At 40.6% G+C, this 23,388-nt stretch overlaps 1 protein-coding gene across 2 annotated transcripts in view; it reads right to left on the bottom strand.

The window, feature by feature from the left end:
- Positions 1–556: 556 nt before the first annotated feature.
- Positions 557–23,388, bottom strand: part of Sec63 (SEC63 homolog, protein translocation regulator) — a 71,044-nt gene continuing 48,212 nt past the window's right edge. For both annotated transcript variants that reach the window (XM_031348542.1, XM_031348543.1), the window contains exons 14-21: positions 23,150–23,232; positions 20,605–20,664; positions 20,262–20,435; positions 17,954–18,112; positions 16,697–16,798; positions 9,292–9,390; positions 5,040–5,144; positions 557–4,132 (exon numbers count right to left, since the gene is read on the bottom strand). In XM_031348542.1, coding sequence (XP_031204402.1) covers positions 3,989–4,132; positions 5,040–5,144; positions 9,292–9,390; positions 16,697–16,798; positions 17,954–18,112; positions 20,262–20,435; positions 20,605–20,664; positions 23,150–23,232 — 926 coding nt within the window. In that variant the 3' untranslated portion in view covers positions 557–3,988. The remainder of the gene's footprint in view (positions 4,133–5,039; positions 5,145–9,291; positions 9,391–16,696; positions 16,799–17,953; positions 18,113–20,261; positions 20,436–20,604; positions 20,665–23,149; positions 23,233–23,388) is intronic.

Genomic DNA, 23,388 nt, shown 5'->3' with positions numbered 1-23,388 from the left:
AATCTGAAGCACGACTGGGAAGAATGTAATCGTCCATCTCAAAAATAAAAAAAAAAAAAAAGAATCATTTCTGAAGTATTGGTTTAGTCTCACCACTCTTTATAAAGAAAATTAATTATGGTCCTATCGCCCTCTACTGGACCCAGGCTGGAAAATACAAGGTAACTGTGATGTTTACAGTCTGCTCACACCTAAGTGTTGGCCACTGCTACCATTATGCAGGGTTTGGCTCCTCTGCAGGGAGGTATGGTCCTTCCCACACCAGCCTTTAACTTGTAGCAGCTAATGACTGCCCAGCTCATGGCAGACACGGTCCTTCCTCTTCCATGGCTCTACTCAAGGGCATCCATCATCTTTGCTCTTGTGGACAGCAGGAGGCCTAGATGTAGCCTAGATGTAGCCTTGCCTCCTGGTATCAGAGTATGTCACTGTCAACTCAGACAGCAGAGCACCAAAAGCCCCAACCTTCAGATCATTGAAACGTCATCCTATTTATACCACAAAACCAGTAGGATCTGAATGTTTTCATCATGCACCCAAATCAGGAAAAAAATAATGCACCAATAAATGTATTATTTATTTATAAATTATATAAGTGTACAACTGTACAATATATTATGTACATTATAAAACACATAAAAATAGAAATTTAAAAGGATGAGATTAAATACAAAGAATCATTATTTTAACATTTTCTCAATGGACTTAGTATCTGCATACCCCCAGGATGTACACTCCTGCCTGAAACCACAGTTCTAAAGCATGCCCATGATTGCTATTAGGATTTTTAGCTCAGTTACAGGAAAGGTGACGTCTGTTTTGTTTGTTAAGGTTTGTAAAATAGCCCTAGTGTCAAGTTTAAGTGTATGATGCTAACATCTTGAGACACACTTAACTAACCACTGCACAGCTGATAAAATGTCATGCTACAGTTCACTGATCGTTGTTTCACTTTAAGGCAGACTAAATAGGGGATTCATAGAGTCGAGAAAATGCTTCAAAAAAGAAGCATTTAAAAACAAAAGATGCATGTTGCTTTATTCCAGTGGGGGTAAGGGGACAGGCAAAGGCCAACTAACTTAATAGCTAGTTCCTTAAAACCTAATTCCTCGGCCTAGTGACAAGATCAAGCAAACCAACAACAGGACAAGAAAGGAAAGGAAAGGAAGAGGGAGGCATCTTAAACATTGGCCACTGTGCCACAGGAGAGAAGAAATTTCCACCATGTGCTGACTGAGTCCAAGTTAAGTCCTAACACAGAGTGTCCATATAGCTGCAGTGTCTAAATCAGAGCCCGGACATGGAAGCTCAGTAAATACATGATAAACAATCCCTCAAAAACATGTAGTGCATTTGAAATACACATTATTACTAAATAACACTCCAGTGTATGGTAGGAGCCAGCTGGAGTGGATACCTGAATAAATGTAGTAAATATGTTAAGTCCAGGTGTGGTGGCTCTTGCCTGTAATCCTATTACTCAAGGGGCTGAGGCTAGGAGGATCACAAGGTCCACAACCTGGGCTACACTGTGAGTTCAAGGCCAGCTTAGGCTATATAGTGAGTTTCAAAAACACAAAAACCCAATCAAATCACACTGAGAGAGCCTCAGTACACCCCCTGGATCCGCATGGCAGGAACTGGCGCTCCACTCCTACACCGCATACAGGCCTGCTACAGGCCTGAGCTTCCCAGCAAGCAGAAGGGCATGCTGGGAAAGGCATAGCAAAAAAAGAGACTGCTCCTTATACAGAATCTTAATTCAGTGTACCCCAATCTTCTCATCAATCACGAGATTTTAGAGATTATGCAAATATCTGCTTTGGGGTCTGAGAGCTCAGTCAGGTCTTCCAATGCCAGCCTTCGCGCCTGCCACACAGTCACCTAGCAGGAAGTCTCCTCATGGAAAGCTATAGTTGGACAGACATTCTGCACATTTAGAGACTAAAACTTTTACAAAATGTAAACTACTTAATTTCATATGTACTCAATTTCACTCTGAATTTCTCTTCAACTAAATGCAACCTACCAAATTACTAATCCAGAGAACAATACGAAGATGGAGTTTAGTGACTGAGGAGAGAGATGAGCACCCTAACTGAAGTCTTTCACTAAAGTACTTGTTAGAGGAAAATTGGTTCTTTAGGTTGAGATGTTGATACATAGCACAAAATAGGCAAACATAAGCAAACTGTTGGAATGTCCAATCACGGAAGACATGCTGTTTTGTAAGCATGGTGCTGTTATCAGGGTGTAAAATCCTCAGCAGAGCATCTCAAACCTGAGAGGCCAGTTGTTTGAACAGTCTGTACACCTAGCAGAGGGAAAAAAGCCACTAGAGAAGACGCCCTTGAGCCTGGCTACCTCCGTAAAGCTAGGAAACGCATACGGTACAACTCGGGTTGTTCCGTTTCCACTCACCTGACACAAGCTGACTCAACCCTCACACTTGCATGTCTAGCAGCTACAGCCAACCCTGGAGCTTCCCAGTAAGACTTGGTCTGAAGGCAAACCCACACCCCCGTGCCTGCAGAAGAAGGGATGGGCTCATCCACCCAGGGAGCAAGGTTCTAATGAGAACAACTGTTAATTGTTACATCTTAAATTTAGAACAACAACAAAAAAATTCATATTTTTGGTAATTTTCAAATTTTATTTCCAACTACTGTAGTAACAAAATACCAGCGATAATTCTGCAGGAAGAGTAGCAACCTTTTAAATAAACAGGTCATAAGTTAGTATTGCAACAGTACTTTGGCCTATGGAGAGTTTGATAGGATTATTGCAGTCAGTCTTATAGTAATGTAGACATGTGTGTCCTCTATGTCTAGTAATAAAAATAGTCCTCTGGCCTCAGTGACTCATCACACACATTTGTACTCTGTGTTGAGCACTGCCCTTTTAGGTTGTACTAAATAAGAGAAAAGAGTTCTTCCCCCTGGGTTTTCCAAGAGTATACAGAGATAGCAGTCACTTCCACTGTGAGGTACAATATTAAACTTTGAGTTGAAAAATAAAACATTACCCTATTTATGCCCTTTCTCTAGGAGTAAAAAGACACACACAATTACAAACATAAAATGAGTCAAACTTCTATTTTATTAACAGGAGTCCAAATGAATACAAAAGTGCCTCCTTTGTATGCTGTATTTGCTGTCTTTAAAAGGCTTCTGACAGAGTCAGGTAGATTAAAAGCTACAAATGTAGTTCAGCTTTTCTAGTGAACCTTTTCCAAAAGGTTGAATGACATAAACCAAGCATCAGAGAATGTGTGGTCCCACCATCACTTTGGGCCCTGAGGCTTATCAGATGAATTAGATCCTGCACTGACGTCACTAGAGGCTTTAAGAGGCTGTAAGCCAATAAAAGCCACTTTTACATGTCTGCTAGCTCTGAGCAATGAAGAACGAAAGTTCTAAAATGTAGCCCTCTGTATTATGTGGAATGTGTGAGAATGCGAAGTTATGGCCAAGAGAGATGAAAATTATGGTTTCAACTCACATATGGAACTGTTACAATCTTACCATTTGTAAAATATTGATAAATGAATAAGAGCTTACTAACAGATTAAAAACTTGAGCAGACATTACTTAAAACATATTTGTGATGTTTATATTTTAATGTTTACTAAAACTAAAGCTGAACAAAGAAAAGTTCCTCATTTATAGATTGTTTTTCATGTACCTTGACTTTTACTGAGAGCATAATCTGATTAGGTAACGCACAGCCCACACTTCTGGACAGTTGGAACATCAAAGGATTTATTATCATTTGCAGATGAGATAAGCGCACACCCCATACCTGAGAGGCTTTAGAAACCCTTTTCAGATTGTACCACGGCACCCACAGCCTATTTTTTGCATCCGTTTCTAGTAAAGACGCCAACACTTCCCTCGGCATCAGTCCTCCATTGCTTCTGCTTTATTATCACTCACAAAGCAGCAGGTGTTTGCAAGGATGTGCAAACGCTGTGGTCCACGCACAGGAGTTAGTCACCACCATCCTCTTCCTCCTCCTCTTCCTCAAAGCTGTCTTCAAAGCCTTCACTGTCTTCCTGGTCGTCATCACCTTCTATTGCTGTGTCCCACTGTGGGTGGTTTTCTGGCACAGGCTTGGCCTCATGAACTTCCAACTATAAATTAAATACGTATGTCAGAAATTTGGAGAAGAATAATGAAAACAATCTAGTGAAGGTTGTTTTCTTTGACCGTGGCAATCACACAGAAGTCCACTTTGTGGCTGCCAACTCTAAAGTCAGCACACTGATTACACAGACTCTTCGTTCTGCAAATGAAATACTAAATATACTTAGACAGAAATGTAATTCAATTTCTAATATAGTTCAACATTTTGACTCTGTAGAAGTTCAACCATTTAAGAAAGTATTTCTACGTATGGTACAAATTACTAACAATCATGACTCTTATGAAATAACACTTGAGTGGTCTCTAATTAGAAGTCTTTAGTTGAAGGAAGAAAAATTCAAGTATGCCTTCCAAAGATTTCTGTGAAGTAAAATTCTATGGCAAGAAATACCGAGCTCTGAGGAGGAAAGACAGACTCACCTTTACTGGCTGCTTCACTCTGAACACAATGTCTTAGCACAATCTCACTAATATAAGAGAATGATTTATATGAAAAGCTCAAGGGATCTGTGCTTCAAACCATACACAATGCTTATGTTCTAAGATGATAAAAAAATAAAAATAAAAAACAAAAAACAAAAACTACAAAAAAAAAATCTTCATTTCAGAAATCAACAAACACTCCAATAAAGTCTATGGAAAAATTTGAGCCCTGTTCCCCACCCAACCCCACCAGGCCTTTTAAAGCCCTAAAACGTACCACCTGTTACAGCGCATTAAAACGACCACTAAAGCGTCCAAGTTCAAGGCTCCTTAAAAATCTAACTATTACTGAACGTGTGTGAAATGATCTTTTTCCTTCAGTCACTCTACACTTTCCTCAGGCATTTGCTCAAGGCCCAATCCATGCCTATCTTCAGTGACTGTGCCCACTTGTTCTTACACGAGTCTTACCTTTAGTGGCTTAATCTGATCCAAGCCCATATAGGAGTCTGATCTCAGAAACACTGTATACTGATAATTCCCAGGTTTCCCTGGCGCAGGAAACTTCAGTTCTACCTAAGATAAAAATCAACACTTAAAAACTTGGATTATATAAAAGAAGCAATAGAATGCCTTTAAACTTCCTACCTCAGAGGGCTGAGCAGATGATTTACAAAAACAAACAACACGAGAGAGTTCTATCTCATCTATTATAAACTCTAAACAAAAGGGAAATCAAATTAAGCAGAACTACTGGGGTTCATTTCCATGTACACAGTTCAAGAAAGCAAATTCTATGCTGCCAATCAAAACTCAAAAGAAATACAATAAAGAATGAAAGTATGAATAAATGAAAGGTTGAATAGACTTAGCTAGATAGATGAAAAGTAATTTTTGCCACATTCTCTTATTTCCAAAATAAAGTATCTATGCCTTAAAAATCCAAAAAGAACTCTCCAAGACTCAGGGAAGAAGGGGCAAAAAGAATTTAAGAGCCGGAGCAAGGATCTGCTGCAGAAAAAAGTCTTGAAGACATGGCAGGCCGCTTAAGCCCCAACTCACTGCAGCGGTGGTTATATCACATAAGCCTGGACACCTCACTGCAGCGGTGGTTATACCACATAACCCTGGACACCTCACTGCAGCGGTGGTTATATCACATAACCCTGGACACCTCACTGCAGCGGTGGTTATACCACATAAGCCTGGACACCTCACTGCAGCGGTGGTTATACCACATAACCCTGGACTCCAACAGGACCCCGAGACTCCCAAGGGACTGCTGCTGGCAGTTAGAGCTGCTGGGGATGAAGGTGCCCACTTTCCAGTAAACAGCTTTCTACCCATGCTCATGCAAGCATCCTAATGAAACTCAGTAGGAAAAATACACACATACACACACACACACACACACACACACATTTACTTTTTGGGAAAAAGGGCTTCACAGGGCAAGAGAAGAAATAAGAGGAAAAAATAGATTAAAAAAAAAACAACTAAAATTCATTATGTTCATATATGAAACTCAAAATTGTGAAAACAAATTAAAAAAGAATTACATATTTTACTCCACTATTTCAATAAATGATTTATTAGTTTTAATAAGGCCCCTTACCACCCTAACATCTATCCACAGCACAAAAATAAAGTATAAATTACAGAAAACTATACAAAAACAAAGCCCTAAAAGGTATAAAATTCTCCACCAAGTCAAAAACAAATACAAGTAGTAACATAGCCTTAGAGATTTCGATTCCATGAGGATAAAAATGCATATTTAAAAAAATATTCCTATACTCTAGTAATCTGCCTCCAATCTCCAAGTTCCAAATTTTTACAGTCAATGTTATAAATTAATATAGACCATTGTGGTGTAAATCTGCAACCCTAGACCTTGGAGAACTGCGGCACGAAACAAACTAGGGGAAATACTCATCTTCAAGGCTCACTTCCTCAGAGTAAAACAAAGATATCCAAATTAAAAGATCAAATAAAAAACAACAAGGTAACAAACGTACACACAAAATATGCCTGACCTCACTGATAGTGCCCACTTTCACTCTTAAACTCAGACTACAGAGTAAAAAGTGATTTACAGCCAAACCATCACTGTATGCTTCAACATTTGGTAAAAATGCTCGGAGAACAGTAAGATGCACAAATAACATACCACAGGTGAGATTTACCAAACATCCTGGAAATAAGAAAACCTTGTTACTACAAATGCGGGGCGAGTAAGCAGCGAGACAAAGCACACTGATATTCTAACAAAACAGCTTGGTGAAACCTTGACAAGGAGCAGCTAGAAGTTCTGACTCCAGTGGTCGCCATGCTTTGGCCGGCATGTATGTACCCAGAGCAGAAAGGACTGAGAACAAAAACCAAGTGCAACCTTCCATTTGCTTGTGAACTTGAGGAGGAAACAGAGCTTATGGCAGACATGAAGGGACATAAACTGTAAACTGTGACACTGCACTGTATCAGTGCTCATTCCTAACCCTGCATTATGCTTGTGGGAAACGACTGGAACTCAGGAGATCCAGGCCCAAGGTTTTTCTGTGTGTGTGTGTGGTTTTTTTTTTTTTTTTGGTTATTAGAGACAGGGTTTCTCTGTATAGCCCTGGCTGTCCTGGAACTCACTCTGTAGACCAGGCTGGCCTTGAACTCAGAAATCTGTCTGCCTCTGCCTCCCAAGCACTGGGATTAAAGGCATGCGCCACCACTGCCCAGCCATGCCCAAGTTTTATTGTTAGAAGAAAAAAGGTAAGAAAAAGGTAGGTTGTGAAGCATGGTATTTGCCAACTTTTGTTTAAAATTTGGGGAGGGTAAATAACCTGTATATTATTTATATGTAATACCACAAGGAAAATACATTACAAATTGAGTGCTAGGGGGTGGTGGCACACGCCTTCAATCCCAGCTCCCATGAAGCAGAGGCAAGAGGATTTCTGTTGAGTTCAAGACTAGCCTGGTCTACAGAGCAAGTTCCAGAACACCCAGGGCTACACAGAGAAACCCTGTTGGAGGGGTGAGGAAGCTCCAAAATCAACAAAATTGGTGACATGAACTGTGTAGGCAAGCAGAGAAGCTCTTGTCTACTTGCCTGACAAGGAGAACTGCAGTCTGGGAGTGGAACCAGCCTGAGGGAGACTCAACAAAGCTGAAGGAAGTTCAAGCTCTAAAGAGTGTTTTGGCATGGAGATACAGAATTTAAAATTTGTCCTTCTGGTTTTGAGTCTTGCTCTGGCCCATTATTTCCTCACTATGTTCTCTCCCTTCCTTTTGAAATGACAATATATATTCTGTACCATTTTATGTTGGAAGTATGTGACCTGCCTTTTGATTTTGACTTTACAGTGGGATACAGTTCAGGAGGCTGCCATGAATCTCAGAAGAGAATTTGAACTTTAGAACAATGTTGAGACTGTGTAAGATTATGGGGACTTTTGAAGTTGTGCTGAACCCATTTTTGTATTATGATATGGCTATAGACCTATGGAGGTCAGGGAATGGAGTGTGGTGGTTTGAATAAGAAGAGCCCCCATAAGCTCATATGTTTGTTGACTGTTTAGGCATCAGGGAGTGGCTCTATTTGAGAAGGATAAGGAGGTGTGGCCTTTTTGGGGGAAGTGTGTTACTAGGGGTGGGCTGTGAAATTTCAAAAGCCCATGCCAGGCCCAGTCTCCCTTTCTCTGCCTACAAATCAAGATGCAGCTTTCAGCTACTTCTCCAGCCATGCCCGTGTGCTGTCATGCTCCTTGCCATTAAGATAATGGTTGAAGCTCCTGAAACTGTAAGTAAGACCCCCAAATAAATTCCTTCCTGTATAAGGGCTGCCTTGGTTATAGTATCTCTTCACAGCAAAAGAACAGCAATTAAGAAAGACCAACCCTAATTAAGTAATTAAGGTCAGGAGACCCACCCTAAACCTGGGCCACACCTTCTAGTGGTAGCTCAAATAAAAGACATGGAAGATAGTAGCTTTTGCTCTTTATCTGCTTGCCCTCGCTCTTATTGGCAAGTTCATATATCCTGCTGCTGAGGGATTCCTTCACTGGCATTAGAGCCTACTGCTTTGGGATTCCAACATGCACTGAGGACCACCTGAGACATCCAGTTTTGTGGGCTGTTGAGAGACAGCCATTGTTGTACTAGCTGGACCACAGCCTGCAAACCACTCATCCACACACACATCCTATACCCCAAGATACAGTAGAACAGAATATAGCTTCCATGAGTAATCGTACAATTTACTGAGTAAACAATTCCTCATCACAAACTTGACAGCTATGATGCAAATGTGTGATTAACCCTTTGATGGAAACATAATTTGATTACATTATTGAAAGGTGCCAGGTAATAGGAGGCGGACTCTGGCTAGAGGAAGTAGGTCACAGAAGGGGTGTGCCTATGAAGGGTCTATCTTGTCTCCTGCCCTTTCCCTATTTTCTCTGCTTCTTGACTGCTATTAAGAACAAGTTTACTTCCGTGTCTTAACCTTGCCATGAAAGTAAAAGGAAAGGACTACTTGTCAAACATGGATGACCCTTCTGAGATTAATCCTCCCTTAAAGTAGAAAAAATATCTATTTTCATTCTAAATTAGATATGTGTGTGTACATGCACATAAGTGCAGATATCAGCAAAATATAAGCCAAATTATTAAAATTTTAATGAAACATCATAAAGGTAAGGTATTAAAACCAATACTGTTGGCTGATTACCTCTTCTGTATCCTTGAGTGTGCACACGTGATACGGCATGGATATTAATGTCTGCTCTTTCCTATCTGCAATATAAAGCCACCACCACTCTTGTTTTTCCTGCAAAGAAAAAAAAAAGAGAGAGTATGAGTTATCAGAAAGGACTGGAGAAACAGCTCTAACTTGTCTTTCTTTTGGAAATGCTATCCCTGTTCCATTCTTAGCACTGATACAGTGCCTGGATCAACTGAACAGAATGTACACATCTACTGCAAGGTACATTCACTACTCCCCAAATAATTTTACAAATAACTTTTGGAGTTTCAACAACTCCATAAAAACTACTAATACATCTCAATCTTAAAAAATCCACACTTTACTTTAAAATGACAAAAGGTATTCTAAAAAAGGAAAACAATTATTTCAACATCATAATGTGTAAGTAGAAGGGACCTGGGTAGTGTAGTATATTAAACATTCTATCTATCCATCTATCTATCTATCTACCTACCTATCTATCTGTCTGTCTGTCTGTCTGTCTATCTATCTATCTATCTATCTATCTATCTATCTATCTATCTATCTATCTATCTATCATCTATTTCTATCATCCTTCTCTCCCTCCCTCCCTCCCTCCCTCCATCTATTTTTCTTGAGACAGGTTTCTCTGTGTAGCCCTGGCTATCCTGGAACTCCCTTGTAGACCAGGCTGGCCTCAAACCCAGAGACCTACCTGCCTCTGCCTCCTAATTGTTGGGATTAAAAGCATGTGCCACCACTGCCTGGCAACATCTTAAAAAAGAACACCTCAGAGCATCTCCAATTGCACACTACTATTTTAGAAAGCTCAGCATTTCTAGCTGAACTTCAGAAAGATCAGAACAACAAAAAGCTCACTAGGAAACTGCCACTAGAATGCACAATAGAGCTAGGAATTAGGAATGATAGAACAAAGGGCAGAAAATGATTTTATTAATAAACACAAGCCTCCATGTATCTCAACCATCACTGTGCTACATGTCCAACAGTGAGTTAATGCAGGTATCTGCTTAGATCACTTGTTTTAAGGACTAAGTAGAGAAGATACCTTGCTTCAGTGGTTTAAAGGAAAATGTTGGGAGCTAAAAATAAACTCCAGAATATGCTAAACATTTATTAGTCAAAACAGCACTATCTGAAACTCTCAATTTTCCAACACTTAGAAGAGGTCCTGTTCTTAAAAAAAGAGAAAAAAATCTATTGAAATAATTTCTTTGGAAAATATTTAAACCCATATCAATACCTTTTCCATTTATTTTACCCTTAAAAGACTGCTTAGAAACATTTGCTTGACTATCCTTTTCATTTTTAAATGTTTGTGGTTTTGTATGTGTATTTGCGTGTGTTTATGTGTGCTGGTGCCTGTGCAGAGGTCAGGAAACCAGTGGAATCAGTCCTCTCCTTCCATCATGTTGAAACTCATGATGGACCAGTTTACAGTGCAATCACATATCCTGCAGCGTGTATATTTGTTTCATATACAAAAGATTATACAAACTTAACATTCTCAACATGCAGTATTAATGGAGACCTCTACAGGTGTGCAGATTTGCTGTTGCAGCATGAAAAGAATGATTGAAGCTGTGCTCAAATAAACTTTGTTTACAATACAGCTTAATTACAAAAGCAGACATGGTGGCACATGCCTTTAATCTCAGGAATAGGGAGGCAGAGGCGGACAAATCTTTGGGGAGACAGGGTCCACCATAGTGGTGCTGTGGTACACCTCAGGGGCGTGTGGAGAGGGCTTTGTGCCTCTTCTCAGTGCTGCCTGTGTGGCCCTCCCCACTGCTTCCACCGGCTATGGGGCACATAGAACCTGGCCTGCCCCCCTGACAGTTCACACAGGGGTGTCAAGGGTGTTTCCCTTGGTGTTGTGGGGTGGGGTGGGGAAGCATCCTTAGCCCCTTGAAAATTCTGAGACTAAGGCCTGCTGTGGCCCTAACCAAGATCTCCCAAAATGGGAGATGAGTTCCCAGAGAGCAGGGCTCCAAGCAAGGACAGACTGGGCAGGGAAGACCCCAATCTGCCAAATGTCTCCTTCACCGAAGCGTAGAACAGACTCCTTGGTCACTCATTTTGTTTACTGAGTGGCTACCTTTCCTGCCAAGAGAAGTGCTCGCTCTGTCTAAACTTGTAAGCCTCTGAGTTGTAAGGAGAGGATCTCCACTGACACTATCCTGCCACACTCAACCCACCTAGAAACAACACACACTCCCCTCCATGTGCCTTAGGGTACTCCATGCAGTCACCTACCCAGAGCTAGAATAAACAAGACAATATGCTAGGTTAGGGTGGCAGGCAACCCAGGAGGGCTTCAGACTACATTCTTGCAGGCTTTGCTCGATACACCCTCTGCCCGAAGATTAAAGTTTAAGATTAGCCTCCTGAGCCTGAGTCTGGTTGTCCATTCTGCCCTTGTGTGCAGCTGGGCCGGTCAGTGATCAAGGAAACCAACCTTATCCTATTGGCCCTTGGCTACTCACTAGTGAGCTTTTTTACGGGAGAATTCAGAACTCCCCCTTTTCAGACAACCCTCAAGATTTAATGAATTTCTTAGAATTCCCTTTCCCCCCAGCAGCCCAGTTGAAAGAGTTGCCAACAGCTCTTGCAGGCTGTCTTCCCACAGACGGAGGCCAAGAAACTTCACTAGGCAGCTATCTGTGCTGGCTCTCCCTGCACCCACCCAGACTGGGACTCCGGTCCTGATAAAGTAAACAGGGATTCTTTCTTCTTTCTTTAGTAATTAAAGAGTAATTTATTTATTTTATGTATATAAGTACACTGTGTCACTGTCTTCAGGCCCACCAGAAGAGAGCATCGAATCCCATTACAGATGATTGTGATCCACCATATGGTTGCTGGAAATTGAACTCAGGACCTCTGGAGGAGCAGACAATGCTCTTAATAGCTGAACCATCTCTCCAGCCCGTAAGGAAGGATTCTTAAGTCACCAGTCTCTACTGGCAAGTATCAAAATGACTAATTTGACCAAAGATAGAAACAAGAACAGTGGTAGCTCTAGCCTTCAATCAGGCAGCACCAGACAGTAAGAAAAAATGAAAAAGGGTTTAGGAACTAGAAAGAGAGTCTAAGAATGAAACCAGCAGCCTCATGACCTGACAAAGATCCTGTTGGCAGCCACGGCCAATCCAGAGGACTATAGGAGACGTCTGAAACAAATGACTTCTAAAAAAGGAGCAAGGGAGGCCTAAAGATCAACCTGGGAAAGAACCAATGTACTTATTATAAAAAAGAGGGCCATTGGGCCAGAAAATACACCACGGAAAAAGAAGCCTATTCAAACCATGGCCTTAAACCAGCGAGATGGCTCAACTGGTAAGAGCACTGATTGCTCTTCCGAAGGTCCTGAGTTCGGATCTCAGCAACCACATGGTGGCTCACAACCACACGTAATGAGATAAGACGCCCTCTTCTGGTGCTGGTCTGAAGACAGCCTACAGTGAATTAAGCCAGAGTGAGAGGGACCCGACGAGGGGGGCTGGAGCAATCAGGTCCGGCAGAAGGTCCTGAGTTCAATTCCCAGCAGCCACACACATGATAGCTCACGGTCATCTGTACAGCTACAGTGTACTCATACACATAAAATAAAAGCAAAATAAAATCTTTAAAATAAATTAATTAAAAAATAAAAAAAGATGCCTAAAAATTAAAAAAAAAAAAGGAAAAAAGAAAAAGAAAAAGAAAAAAGCATCAGCTTCCTTGTTGATAATAGAGTTTAACATTCTATTCTATCTTACTAAAACCTGAAGATGAAGTCACTTCAAAAAATATCCTAGGTCCAAGGAGCAAGAGGAATTAAACAATACTCGTGGGCTAGACCAAAGGACAGTGGACTTGCAATGAATAGGGTAACGTACTTATCTTCCACCCAACAGCCCCTAGTCCCTACACCTCCTGAATGCTGTTCCTCCTGAGCGCCAATGGTAGATGGTACTAGATTTAAAAGATGCTTTTTTTTTGGCTTACCCTTGGCACCGGAGAGTGAAGACCTGAGTGAGTACAGAGCCCAGCATCCTAAGCTGACTCTCCTATAGTTTGTGAATGACCTCCTGATGGCACCAGAAACCAAACAAAAATGTTTAAAGGAGACCAGAACCTCTTGGAGGCCCTGGAAAGTTCAGACTATCGAGGCTCCACTCAAAAGGCCCGACTCTGCCAACTACAGGTGACTTCCCTACATCTGGGAGATACATAGTAAGAAAAGGTCAGAAGTGGCTCTCTGAGGCCAGAAAAAAATTTCTACACCAGCTTTGGGGTTGCCAGATGTGACTAAGTCTTCCATCTCTTCATGGCCGAGAGATCTGGGCCCTGGCACAGATCTGGTAGAGGCCTAGCTGTTAAAAAAATTAGACCTAGTTGCCAGAGGCTGGTCCTCCTGTTTGTGAATCATCACAGATGCTGACAAACTGTCACTGGGTCAAAGCCTGACCATCACCAAAGCCAGAATGACTCATTACCAGTCTCTACTCTTAAATGCCCCAAGGATAACCTTTCAAGGCCCCAGCTGCCCTAAGCCCAGCTACCCTGCTTCCTGACCTAGACCTCAGACATTCTAGCCCACATCCATGGGACCACACAGATCTTCAGGATACCCCCTTGATGAAGGCAGAGGTAACATGGTTCACCAACAGGAACAGCTTCATTCAGGACAGAGATATGTTGGGGGCAGTTGTGGTCTCAAACACTGAGACTGTATGGGGGGAGCCACAGTGAGCAAGAATGTCAGCCCAGAAAACTGAACTGATAGCTCTAAACAAGGCATTAAAGCTGACAGTATGCCTTTGCTACTGCTGATGTCCATGGGACTATTTATACTAAGAGTGGCCTTCTGACAGCAGAGGAAAACTCTCCCTACTAAGGACTCAATGGGGGCTTAGCTGTCTATCATCCACTGCTTTAGACACCAGAAAGGGGAAGATCCAGTTTCAGAAGGCAACAATAGGGCAGATTAAGCAGCCCTACTCGCTGCCCTAGAAACTGGACTTCTCTTGCCCTGATTTCCCTGAATCCAGATCTTACACTCCCTGACCACCCTAAGTATTCAAACGATGACATAACCAGGGCTAGGAATTTGCCCATGTCTCAGTATAATAAAAGATGATTTAAAAAAAAAACCCAACAGATTACAAATACATTGTGCCAGAAGAAATGGGACTACACATACTTCAGAAGATCCACCGCTCCTCCCACATGGGCATCTGGAGAATTTAGGATTTGATATTAGGATTAGAGATGCCAACTCAAAGATAGCTGAGCTTGCCAAGAATTGTAAAGCCTGCCAGCTAATTAAAGCAGTGACTAATGAGAAGAAACCCAGTAATAGGTTCAGAGGCACAAAGCCCAGAGTTGATGAGACATAATTCATAGAGTTAAAACCAGAAAAATTTAGATATAAATATTTACTGATGTTTATAGATACCTTTTCAGGTTGGCCTGAGGCTTTCCCCACCAAACATGACACTACATTCATAGTGACAAAGAAGCTCTTGGAGGACATGCTGCCAAGGTATTGGCTTCCTCAGATGATAGGGTCAGACAATGAATTTGTGACCCAGGTAAGTCAGAGAGTACCCAATATTCTGGAGATTGATTAAAAACTTGTATATATAGACCCTAGAGTTTAGGACAGGTAGAGAAAATAAACAAAATCCTAAGAGAGTTAATCCTTAACTAAATTGACCTAAGAGACTAGTGATGACTGAAAAAAACTCTCCTTCCCTTCGCTCTTTATAGGGTATGAAACTCCCCTTACCAGATGGGACTTCCCCTTTAAAATCATGCTCAGGATACCAACCCACATTGTTTTTAACATACAGGCAGAGGTCATCACTGAGTTCAAGGATTGCCAACTGCTAGACTATCTCAAAGGTGTCCAATGAATTCATAAACATGTTTGACCTAAATTTCATGTTATCTATGAAACAGGTCCCCCTCCAGCCAGGGGTTATTAGAGCCTAGTTAAAAGGTCCCTATGACGTCATCTTGACCATACCTATCACCAGGAAAGTCAAAGAGATTGCAGTATAGATCCACCACACACTCATTTACAGTTGAAGACAACCTTGACCAACAGGAAGAAACTCAGCCTCAAGATTCCCTTGTCTCCCACTGTCGGGGTCCCTATCCAAACTACAGGGACACCATAAGAGCTGGACAATGACAAACCTGACCTCCTCTAAAATGAGATGGTCCAGTCCTTTCAGGTCACCAATACAACCCTGCCAGAGTTAGCTGAGTCATGAAGATAGCACTGTTACTAGCTGTTTTCATGAGATTGGATATAGTTGACACTGGCACTGAGATAACTGTCCTGATGTCACAAAACAAACATTATGATAGACTGAGATAATAAATCACTGCAGCCCTCCATAACAAAGCCTGTAAGCTTCAAGAATCTCATGGTTAGCCCTTCTAGTTACCAGAGAAAGAGGGGAATGAGAGGCTATGCCTACTCCATCTTGGGACCAGATGTCCCAAGTTTTTCATAAAAGAAAAAGAAAAAGGAAAAGAAAAAAGCCTGAGAACCTGACCTGCAGCTATAAATCCAAGCACCAGGAAGGATCTCTGAGCTTGTCCTTGGCCAGAGTTACTCCCTAGCTACTCCCTAGCAACAGTTAATCAAAGATTAGTCTGATTGTTTCAGATGTACTTTCAGAGTGTTTATATGGTCTTGCTTCAGAGCACCCACCAGACAGATGGCTTATGATAGACATTCAATTAGAAACTTGCCGGCTGGACCCTACCCCATCCCTTGCTCTGTAAAACCTTGTTTCTGTAAAACCTTGACTCCCGATGAGAGTTTGAGGCTGTTTTACCAAACCTTCCTGCGGGTCTGCGGTGGGTAAGCCCAAACTCGAGCTTGTAATAGAGAGACCCTGATGTGATTACATCAGAGCTGGCTCCTTGGTGGTCTTTTGGGGTTTAAAAACGCTTCCTGATACAAGAGTACCAAGTAGCTAGGTAAAGAACACTCAGAAAGAAGAATTTTTTCATACTACTAAAACTTCATGTAGGAAAGACTCAGAATAGCCAAGTAACCAAAGTAAAATAATGCATTCATCTTATAAAGCCTCCTTCACTACTTAATGAAACAGCCATTAAGCATAATACTCAGTAACAGGACCAGATGTGACAGAAGCAAAGGAAACTATACAGACTTAAAAAATTAATCCCCTGTAACAGCATAACCATGAAAAGTAATTCATGTTCCAATATATCCTTTGTTATGGGGGGTGACCTATCAAAAATAAACTAGTTACTACACCTCGGAGCAATAAGCATCCCACGAAGCAGTCGGCATCTAGTGAGAAATCTATGAAAAGGAGCAATGGAGTAACAGCAACCCTGGGCTGAGTGAACTCACCTCAGGAAAGTAGAGACTGTACACGGGGTGTGTTATCTTTGACTTGGTCTCCAGAAGAGCTCTCTCTTTCCTCTGTATACTCTGTTGTAACTCTTGCCATTCCTAGAAGAAAATATCAATGTGTGACATCTGGTACTCTCAGAGATCATTTAGATGAGTTTTTAGCTTTTACTCTTGACAATGCCAACTAGCTACAAAGGATTTGAAACTCATTTCCACAAATCTCACCCTTACCATTATCTGGCACAGATGTAACTAGGCCTCTAAGCCCTACAGCATGTGACATGACTGTTCCAGATCTGACCCTGAGCCTGCAACAGCCTTCTTCCCTGTCCTTCTTCTCTTTACAGCTACCTACACTCCTCTGAAGTTACCAAACTATTTCACTGACCCTAATTGGGTTTCTGTTCATGTTCTGTCTTTAAAACTTCTCCTAATTCCTTCAGGACAGTAAAACCCTAATGCATAAACTCCTGAGAGAAGCCTACCAAAAATATCCCTCTGCCTCAGAACGTAGCTCATCACATCTTTGTCATTACTTCAGCTTTCATTACATATATTAATTTCTTTATTTTAGATCTGCTGGCCCTGATAGCTAGCATGTTCAAAGACCAAAAAAAAAAAGAAAAAGAAAGCAAGAAAGAAACTCATCTGTAAAACTTTGATTTACATCTCAGAATACAAGATACTCAGAGAAAACAACAAAACAAACCTTTCTTAGAGTGGAGCTGGGAAAATAATCTCTGAGATTCTCAAGAGTCTAAAAGCACTCAAGATCCAGCAACTAAAAAAGCTTCCCCTTTTCTTCACTATCTAGTGTCATGTTTACTTTTAAGTATGATCTGGAAGGCATGAAGAACCTTCTAAGGACCACCCCTGCCTTCCCTTACTCCTATTTCCAGAGACACTTTCCATCACAACAATTTTCCTTAAGAGACCAGTCAGTGTCACTCAGACACAGGACCTGCTCAGCTTTGTAATTTCAACAAATATAAGAAAACTGGGATTTCCAATCCTTGTCTGAAACCATTTTCCTTGAGAATACCTCAAAACAAATGCATTCTTAAAGTAGTAAGATTCTAAAATGGATGAGTTAAGGCAAATAAACAATCAAACAAATGAACCCCCAGCTCCAGTGATCAGAAACAGGATTCAAACGGTTTAAACTAACACATCTGGACCTGGGGTGTGCACTGAGCTCTGCTCTCAGCATAAGGGGGTAAGGGGGACAGGGACAGGGACACCAGGTCTTCTTACTGCTTCGTCATCTTTGCTTTGTTTCTCATCTTGCTCTCTATCAGATTCCCTGTCACTACCATCGTCCTTCTCACTCTGCGAGTCTCTATTGGTTTCTTCCTCTTCAGAATCACTGCCTTTGTCAGAAATGTCATCTTCTTCCTCCTTTAGTGCAGCTTCCTACAAGGCAAAAGCACAAACAAAAGTTCTGAGCATCTCAGTATATATCGTTCTGAGTCTCTGAAGCTAATTCTCTGTCAACATAACTAAACTGGCTAAGGATTAGAAAGGCAAAAAGCAGAAATGGAGGGCATGAAGGTTAAAAGAAAAATTGTCTTCGCTCACAAAGGCTGCAACTCCATATGTGGAGCAATTAGAACATCTACAAATGGTTAAAATCAATGTCAAGACATTAAGATGTCTTGACACAAGGTCAATGTTTTTAGAAAAAGCTATTCTATGTCTGCAAAGCAGTAACAGCCATTGAAAGAAATTTTAAATGTCATTTAAAATAACCAATAAAAGTTATCAAGTACACAGCAGTACAGATGTCCACACCTGTCATTTACTGCTGAGAAAATGTAACGAAGCTCTAAGTTAATGAAGGCAGGCAAGCGGTGTGAACAAAGACTTGGTAACAGTACTATGTCAATTCCCCACATCAAACCAACTCAATTACTGTCAGTCTAAATTTAGTAATTATTTCTTAGAGTACATTACTCACTCTAAATGTTTAGTTGGATGAAGGATAGTTAAGAAAATCAGTAAAATAATAAGCCAGGGAATTTACACTATCATATGGAAAGACCGAGAGCTGCAATTAGGCTAGTGTGACATTGGCTTAAGAATAAGCACAAGCTGTGGATTATGGTGACGGAGTGACACATTACAAGCAATATGGCCACCTGTTCTAAACAAAATGCCACTGTAACTCAGCAAGGAACGGATTGTATTTTCAATCAATATTGGAATAAATAGCTCAGAATTTACATTATCAGTGAAAATTCATTTACGGTAGATCACAGAGCTGAATGAATTCACAGCTTGCACTCATGAACAAATACAAACACATACACACACATTCGCATGCACACCTACACACAACATACAATCACACAGACACATAAATAAAAATAAGTTGGTTTGGGGTTTTTTTTGGTTTTTTTTGTTTTTGCTTATTTTTTGAGAAAGTTTTTCTCTGTGTGACCCTGGCTGTTCTAGAACTTGCCCTGTAGACCAGGGTAGTCTCCAACTGCACCTGCCTCCTTAAAGATGTACATCAACATGCCTAGCACCAAAAAAAAAAAACCACAAACTGAAAGGAAGGAAGGATGAAGGAAAGGAAAGGAAAGGAAAGGAAAAGAGAAGACATCTTTAATCTTCATAGTGAGTTCCAGGCCAGCCAGGGCTGCACAGTTAAGATCCTGTCTCAAAAACTGAAAGAAGGGAGGAAGGGAGGGGAAAGAATATCAGGACTGGAGAGATGGCATAGAGGTTAGGGATGGCATAGACTGGAGAGATGGCATAGAGGTTAGGGATGGCATAGACTGGAGAGATGGCATAGAGGTTAGGGATGGCATAGACTGGAGAGATGGCATAGAGGTTAGGGGCACTGGCTTTTTTTTTTTCTAGACAATCCAGATTTGACTCCCAGCACCTATGCGGCAGCTAACATCCATCTGTAATTCCAGTTCCAGAGAACCTAATGCCCTCCTCTGGCTGCATCTGGCTATCTAGGGGACTGCACACATATGGTACACAGTCATTTATACAGACAGATTAAAAACAATCTTACACATAAAAATAAAAATAAACCTTAAAGAATTTCACTTATATCAATTCATTAGTAAGTAAAATTATAGTGACTAGTCCCAGTAGTGGGAGAGATGAATACTGAACTGAAGAGCCACTGACTATAAATGGACTCAGGACTCTCCTCAATGGTAAAGGTTCATGTGCACATGAGAGGGTAGCCTGCAGACACTAGAGATGACGCCCTGGAGATGGGGTTCCAGGGGGATGTGAACCACCTGATATAGGTGCTAGGACAGAATTCAGGTTCTATGCAAGACCCTTTAACTGCTCCCAAGCCCAGAGCTTTGAAATCTTGACTTGGGTACAGCTCAGCAGCAGAGCACTATCCTAGTGTACACGAGGTACTGGATTCCATTTCCAGCATTTGGAAGGGAGAAAATAAAGAAAGGATGGTAAGTCTTGACTTGGGCTTAATGTAGACATTTGCATGTGACCTGTAGGAACAGTGTGCACATCTGAACAGCTGAACACAGAGACTACATCTCAGTAAGGACACAACAGACTGCAGACTTACACTCCCAACAACTCCATTTGCCTGCTTTTGCTTCTGCTGCTTTGCCGGAGCTAAGGGCACAGCTGCGGGCTTCTTTTTTAAAGGCTTCTTTTTCTTGGATTTGGGCACTTTCTTGGGTCCTTTGTTCTTCTGCTGCCATCCTCCTTTTGCCTTCATCTTGCTGGCATCACTCTGCTGCAAACCATATATGACTATTAAGGCTAAACAGTCATGTTTAGAGGAGACTGATGAAAAGAAGTGTTTTCATAAACTGCATTATACCCCACGGTAATCTAAGTCAACCAAGAAAGCAAACAGAACATCTCTTCCTCGAGAGGGTAAGGAAAGGCAGGTTGTTAGTTACCACATCTTCTGCAGGCTGCTCCTCAGCCGCGCAGATGGACTGCTCCTTTTCAAATACTTCCTAGAGGCAACAAGAACAACACTATCAGCCCGTATTTGTCTTTCAAAAGGAAATACAATCTTTCACAATGTTCTTCCATAAAGCTTTTGTTAATTGGTTGCAACTGGGAGGGTGAGTAAGCTCGGCAGTCCTAAGTCTGTGCAGACGCAGGTAGTAACCTTCCGAAGTACCTCATAGCTACTGTAAACAGACTACGAAAACAGAGTCTACTTAAGTTAACAAACTCGATGGCTTAATATATGCTTACTCACTTAAAGTCAAAAATATTTCAATTTAAAATTTCATTTTATTCTAATACTAATCAAGCAACAATATTATAATGGAAATTTGAGTATATAATACATTCTAATTTCTCACCTTCAAGGGAATACTATATAAATTTATTATATTATTATCAGTAGATTGCCAAGAAAATCCACATATCCTAAAAGTATACCCACTTATCATACAAGTTAATTAGAATCAATACGAAAAGTACACATTTACAATTTAAAGCTCAATTAGAACCTAGTAAGAATGCAAACTGAAAAATGATGAGTGGTAGAGATTATGTGTGATAAATATCTTAGAATTATTAAAGCCAATAAATTAAAGCAAACATAATTATTAACCTCTTTAAGAGACAGGCTAGTCTAATTAAGAAATCAATAAGCTGGCATCTCAATGTTGTTGTTTTTATGGTTTTGACAGGGATCGTGGAACCCAGATGCCCCTGTCTCAGCCTCCTGAGACCAAGTTGCTGGGCTTACAGGCACGTGCCACTGCACTAGCACTGTAAAGCTTTGCTTTCTCAGTTGGTCTAAGTGGTGGGTGAAAAGCCTAGCACGACACTACCACTGTGTATGCAAGGTGCACATGTGGAGTCGAGGTTGGTGTCAAAAGGCTTATTTCCATTCTCCTTAGTGTCTGAAGCAAGTTCTCTCACTGACTTACAGACTTGGCTGGACTGGATGGCCAAAAAGCCCAAGGGATTTCCACAAACACACACAGACAAAATGAAAAACCTGAGTGGTAACCTTATTAATTAATCTGAAAGGTAACAGAAATATGTTATAGAAACAGGAAAACAAAGTGGAAGAAATACATACAACTGCGTTTTAAAAGAGCAAGTACTGATGTATATGGTATATGTATATTTGGATATCCATTGCAGAGATCCAAGCTAAATATGAAGATACAAAAGGAACACAAACAGGTCATCTGGAACTATAAAGATAGGAACAATGAAAGAAGTAAATTTTGCTGTTTAGAAAAAAATAATATTTAACTCTCCAGCAGCTACCTATCAGGATGTTTGAAGAAGTTAGCAGTGGGATTTCAGAGTGATCATGATGTTTGCCTATACTTTCGATGCTGTTTAAATTTGTTTCTGGACATCTTAAATTATTGTAAGTTAATTTGAGTGTAATTTTTAAATATTTTAAAGGCAGCTAAAACAAATAGTAAAAAATTTACAAAAACAAAGGCAATGAAATTATCAACAATAATTTCTACATAAGCAATACATTACAGCATAAAAATATAGTCACATAAACAGCATAGACAATTACTAGTAAACATATAAAGAATTAATCTATTTCTAGGTTTTTAGTACATATGAAAGTTCTATCATAAAAATTAGTATTGTAAAATACCTAACAGAACTTGTTAATTTAGATCTGTTACAAGCTTTAAAAACATACTTGAAACTAAGAAAAACATACATAAAAATTTTAACTCATAAAGTATAAAAATACAATTAAAAATAAAGTAGGATGTGCGTGTCTATAGTCACAACCTCCAGGAGGCTAAGCCAAATGGAACAGAGCCATGTGGGCTACAGAGCAAGACCCTGACTCAAACACAAAACAAAACAAACACTGAGCTGGAAAGACAGTTCAGTTAGTGAAGCACTAGACACACAAGCATAAGGCCTGCATATGACCCCTAGAATCAATGTCTTAAAAGGGATGGAGTTGGGGACCTAGAAAAGGTACCACAGTAGTTTAGAATACTTGTTGCTCTTTGTAGAGGTCCTGGGTTCAATTCTAAGAACCCATATGGTGTCTCATAACCTCCATAGGTATAATTTCAGGGCATCCTATGCCCTCTTCTGATCTCTGTGGTCACCAGGCACTCATGTGGTGTAAATGTATACAGACAGGCAAAACATTCATACACACAAAATGACTAAATCTTAAAAAAAGAAATAAAAGTCATACATGATGGATAGCACATGCTTATAATCCCAGCTCTTGGGAGGTGGACCTCTGTAATAAGCTGGCCAGGCAGCCATACTAAATTGGCAAACACAAGGTCAATGAGAGATACCCTCTCAAAGAACAACATCAGATACTGACCTGCGGCCTCCACATACATACATGCGCACCCATGTGCAAATGCATGTGCATTCTCACACAAACCAACAGCTATACAAGTAAGCCTCCATGATAATAAATATACATAAATAAGGATAAATAAATGAGCAACACAAGTAACTACTCACAGCCATTGTCTGCCTTGTCAATTTAACCAACACTGTAACTAGGGATCCAACTGTGATGTTGTTGCTGTCTTCATCATCCAAGACTAAGACAGGAGAAACGGAACAAAGGAGAAAAACAAGTTCTCAGTCAATACAAGCACAAACATTTACTTTCCCAAAACAATTGGGTACTTCAGTATTTTGAATATATTTTTAAAAGCTTATTAAAATAATTTGATAACTGTAAAGCCCTCCAGGTA

This window comes from Mastomys coucha, unplaced genomic scaffold (assembly GCF_008632895.1).
Source record: "Mastomys coucha isolate ucsf_1 unplaced genomic scaffold, UCSF_Mcou_1 pScaffold3, whole genome shotgun sequence".
In the NCBI taxonomy this organism is placed as follows: Eukaryota; Metazoa; Chordata; class Mammalia; order Rodentia; family Muridae; genus Mastomys; species Mastomys coucha.
This window is presented reverse-complemented; position numbering and strand designations above follow the sequence as displayed.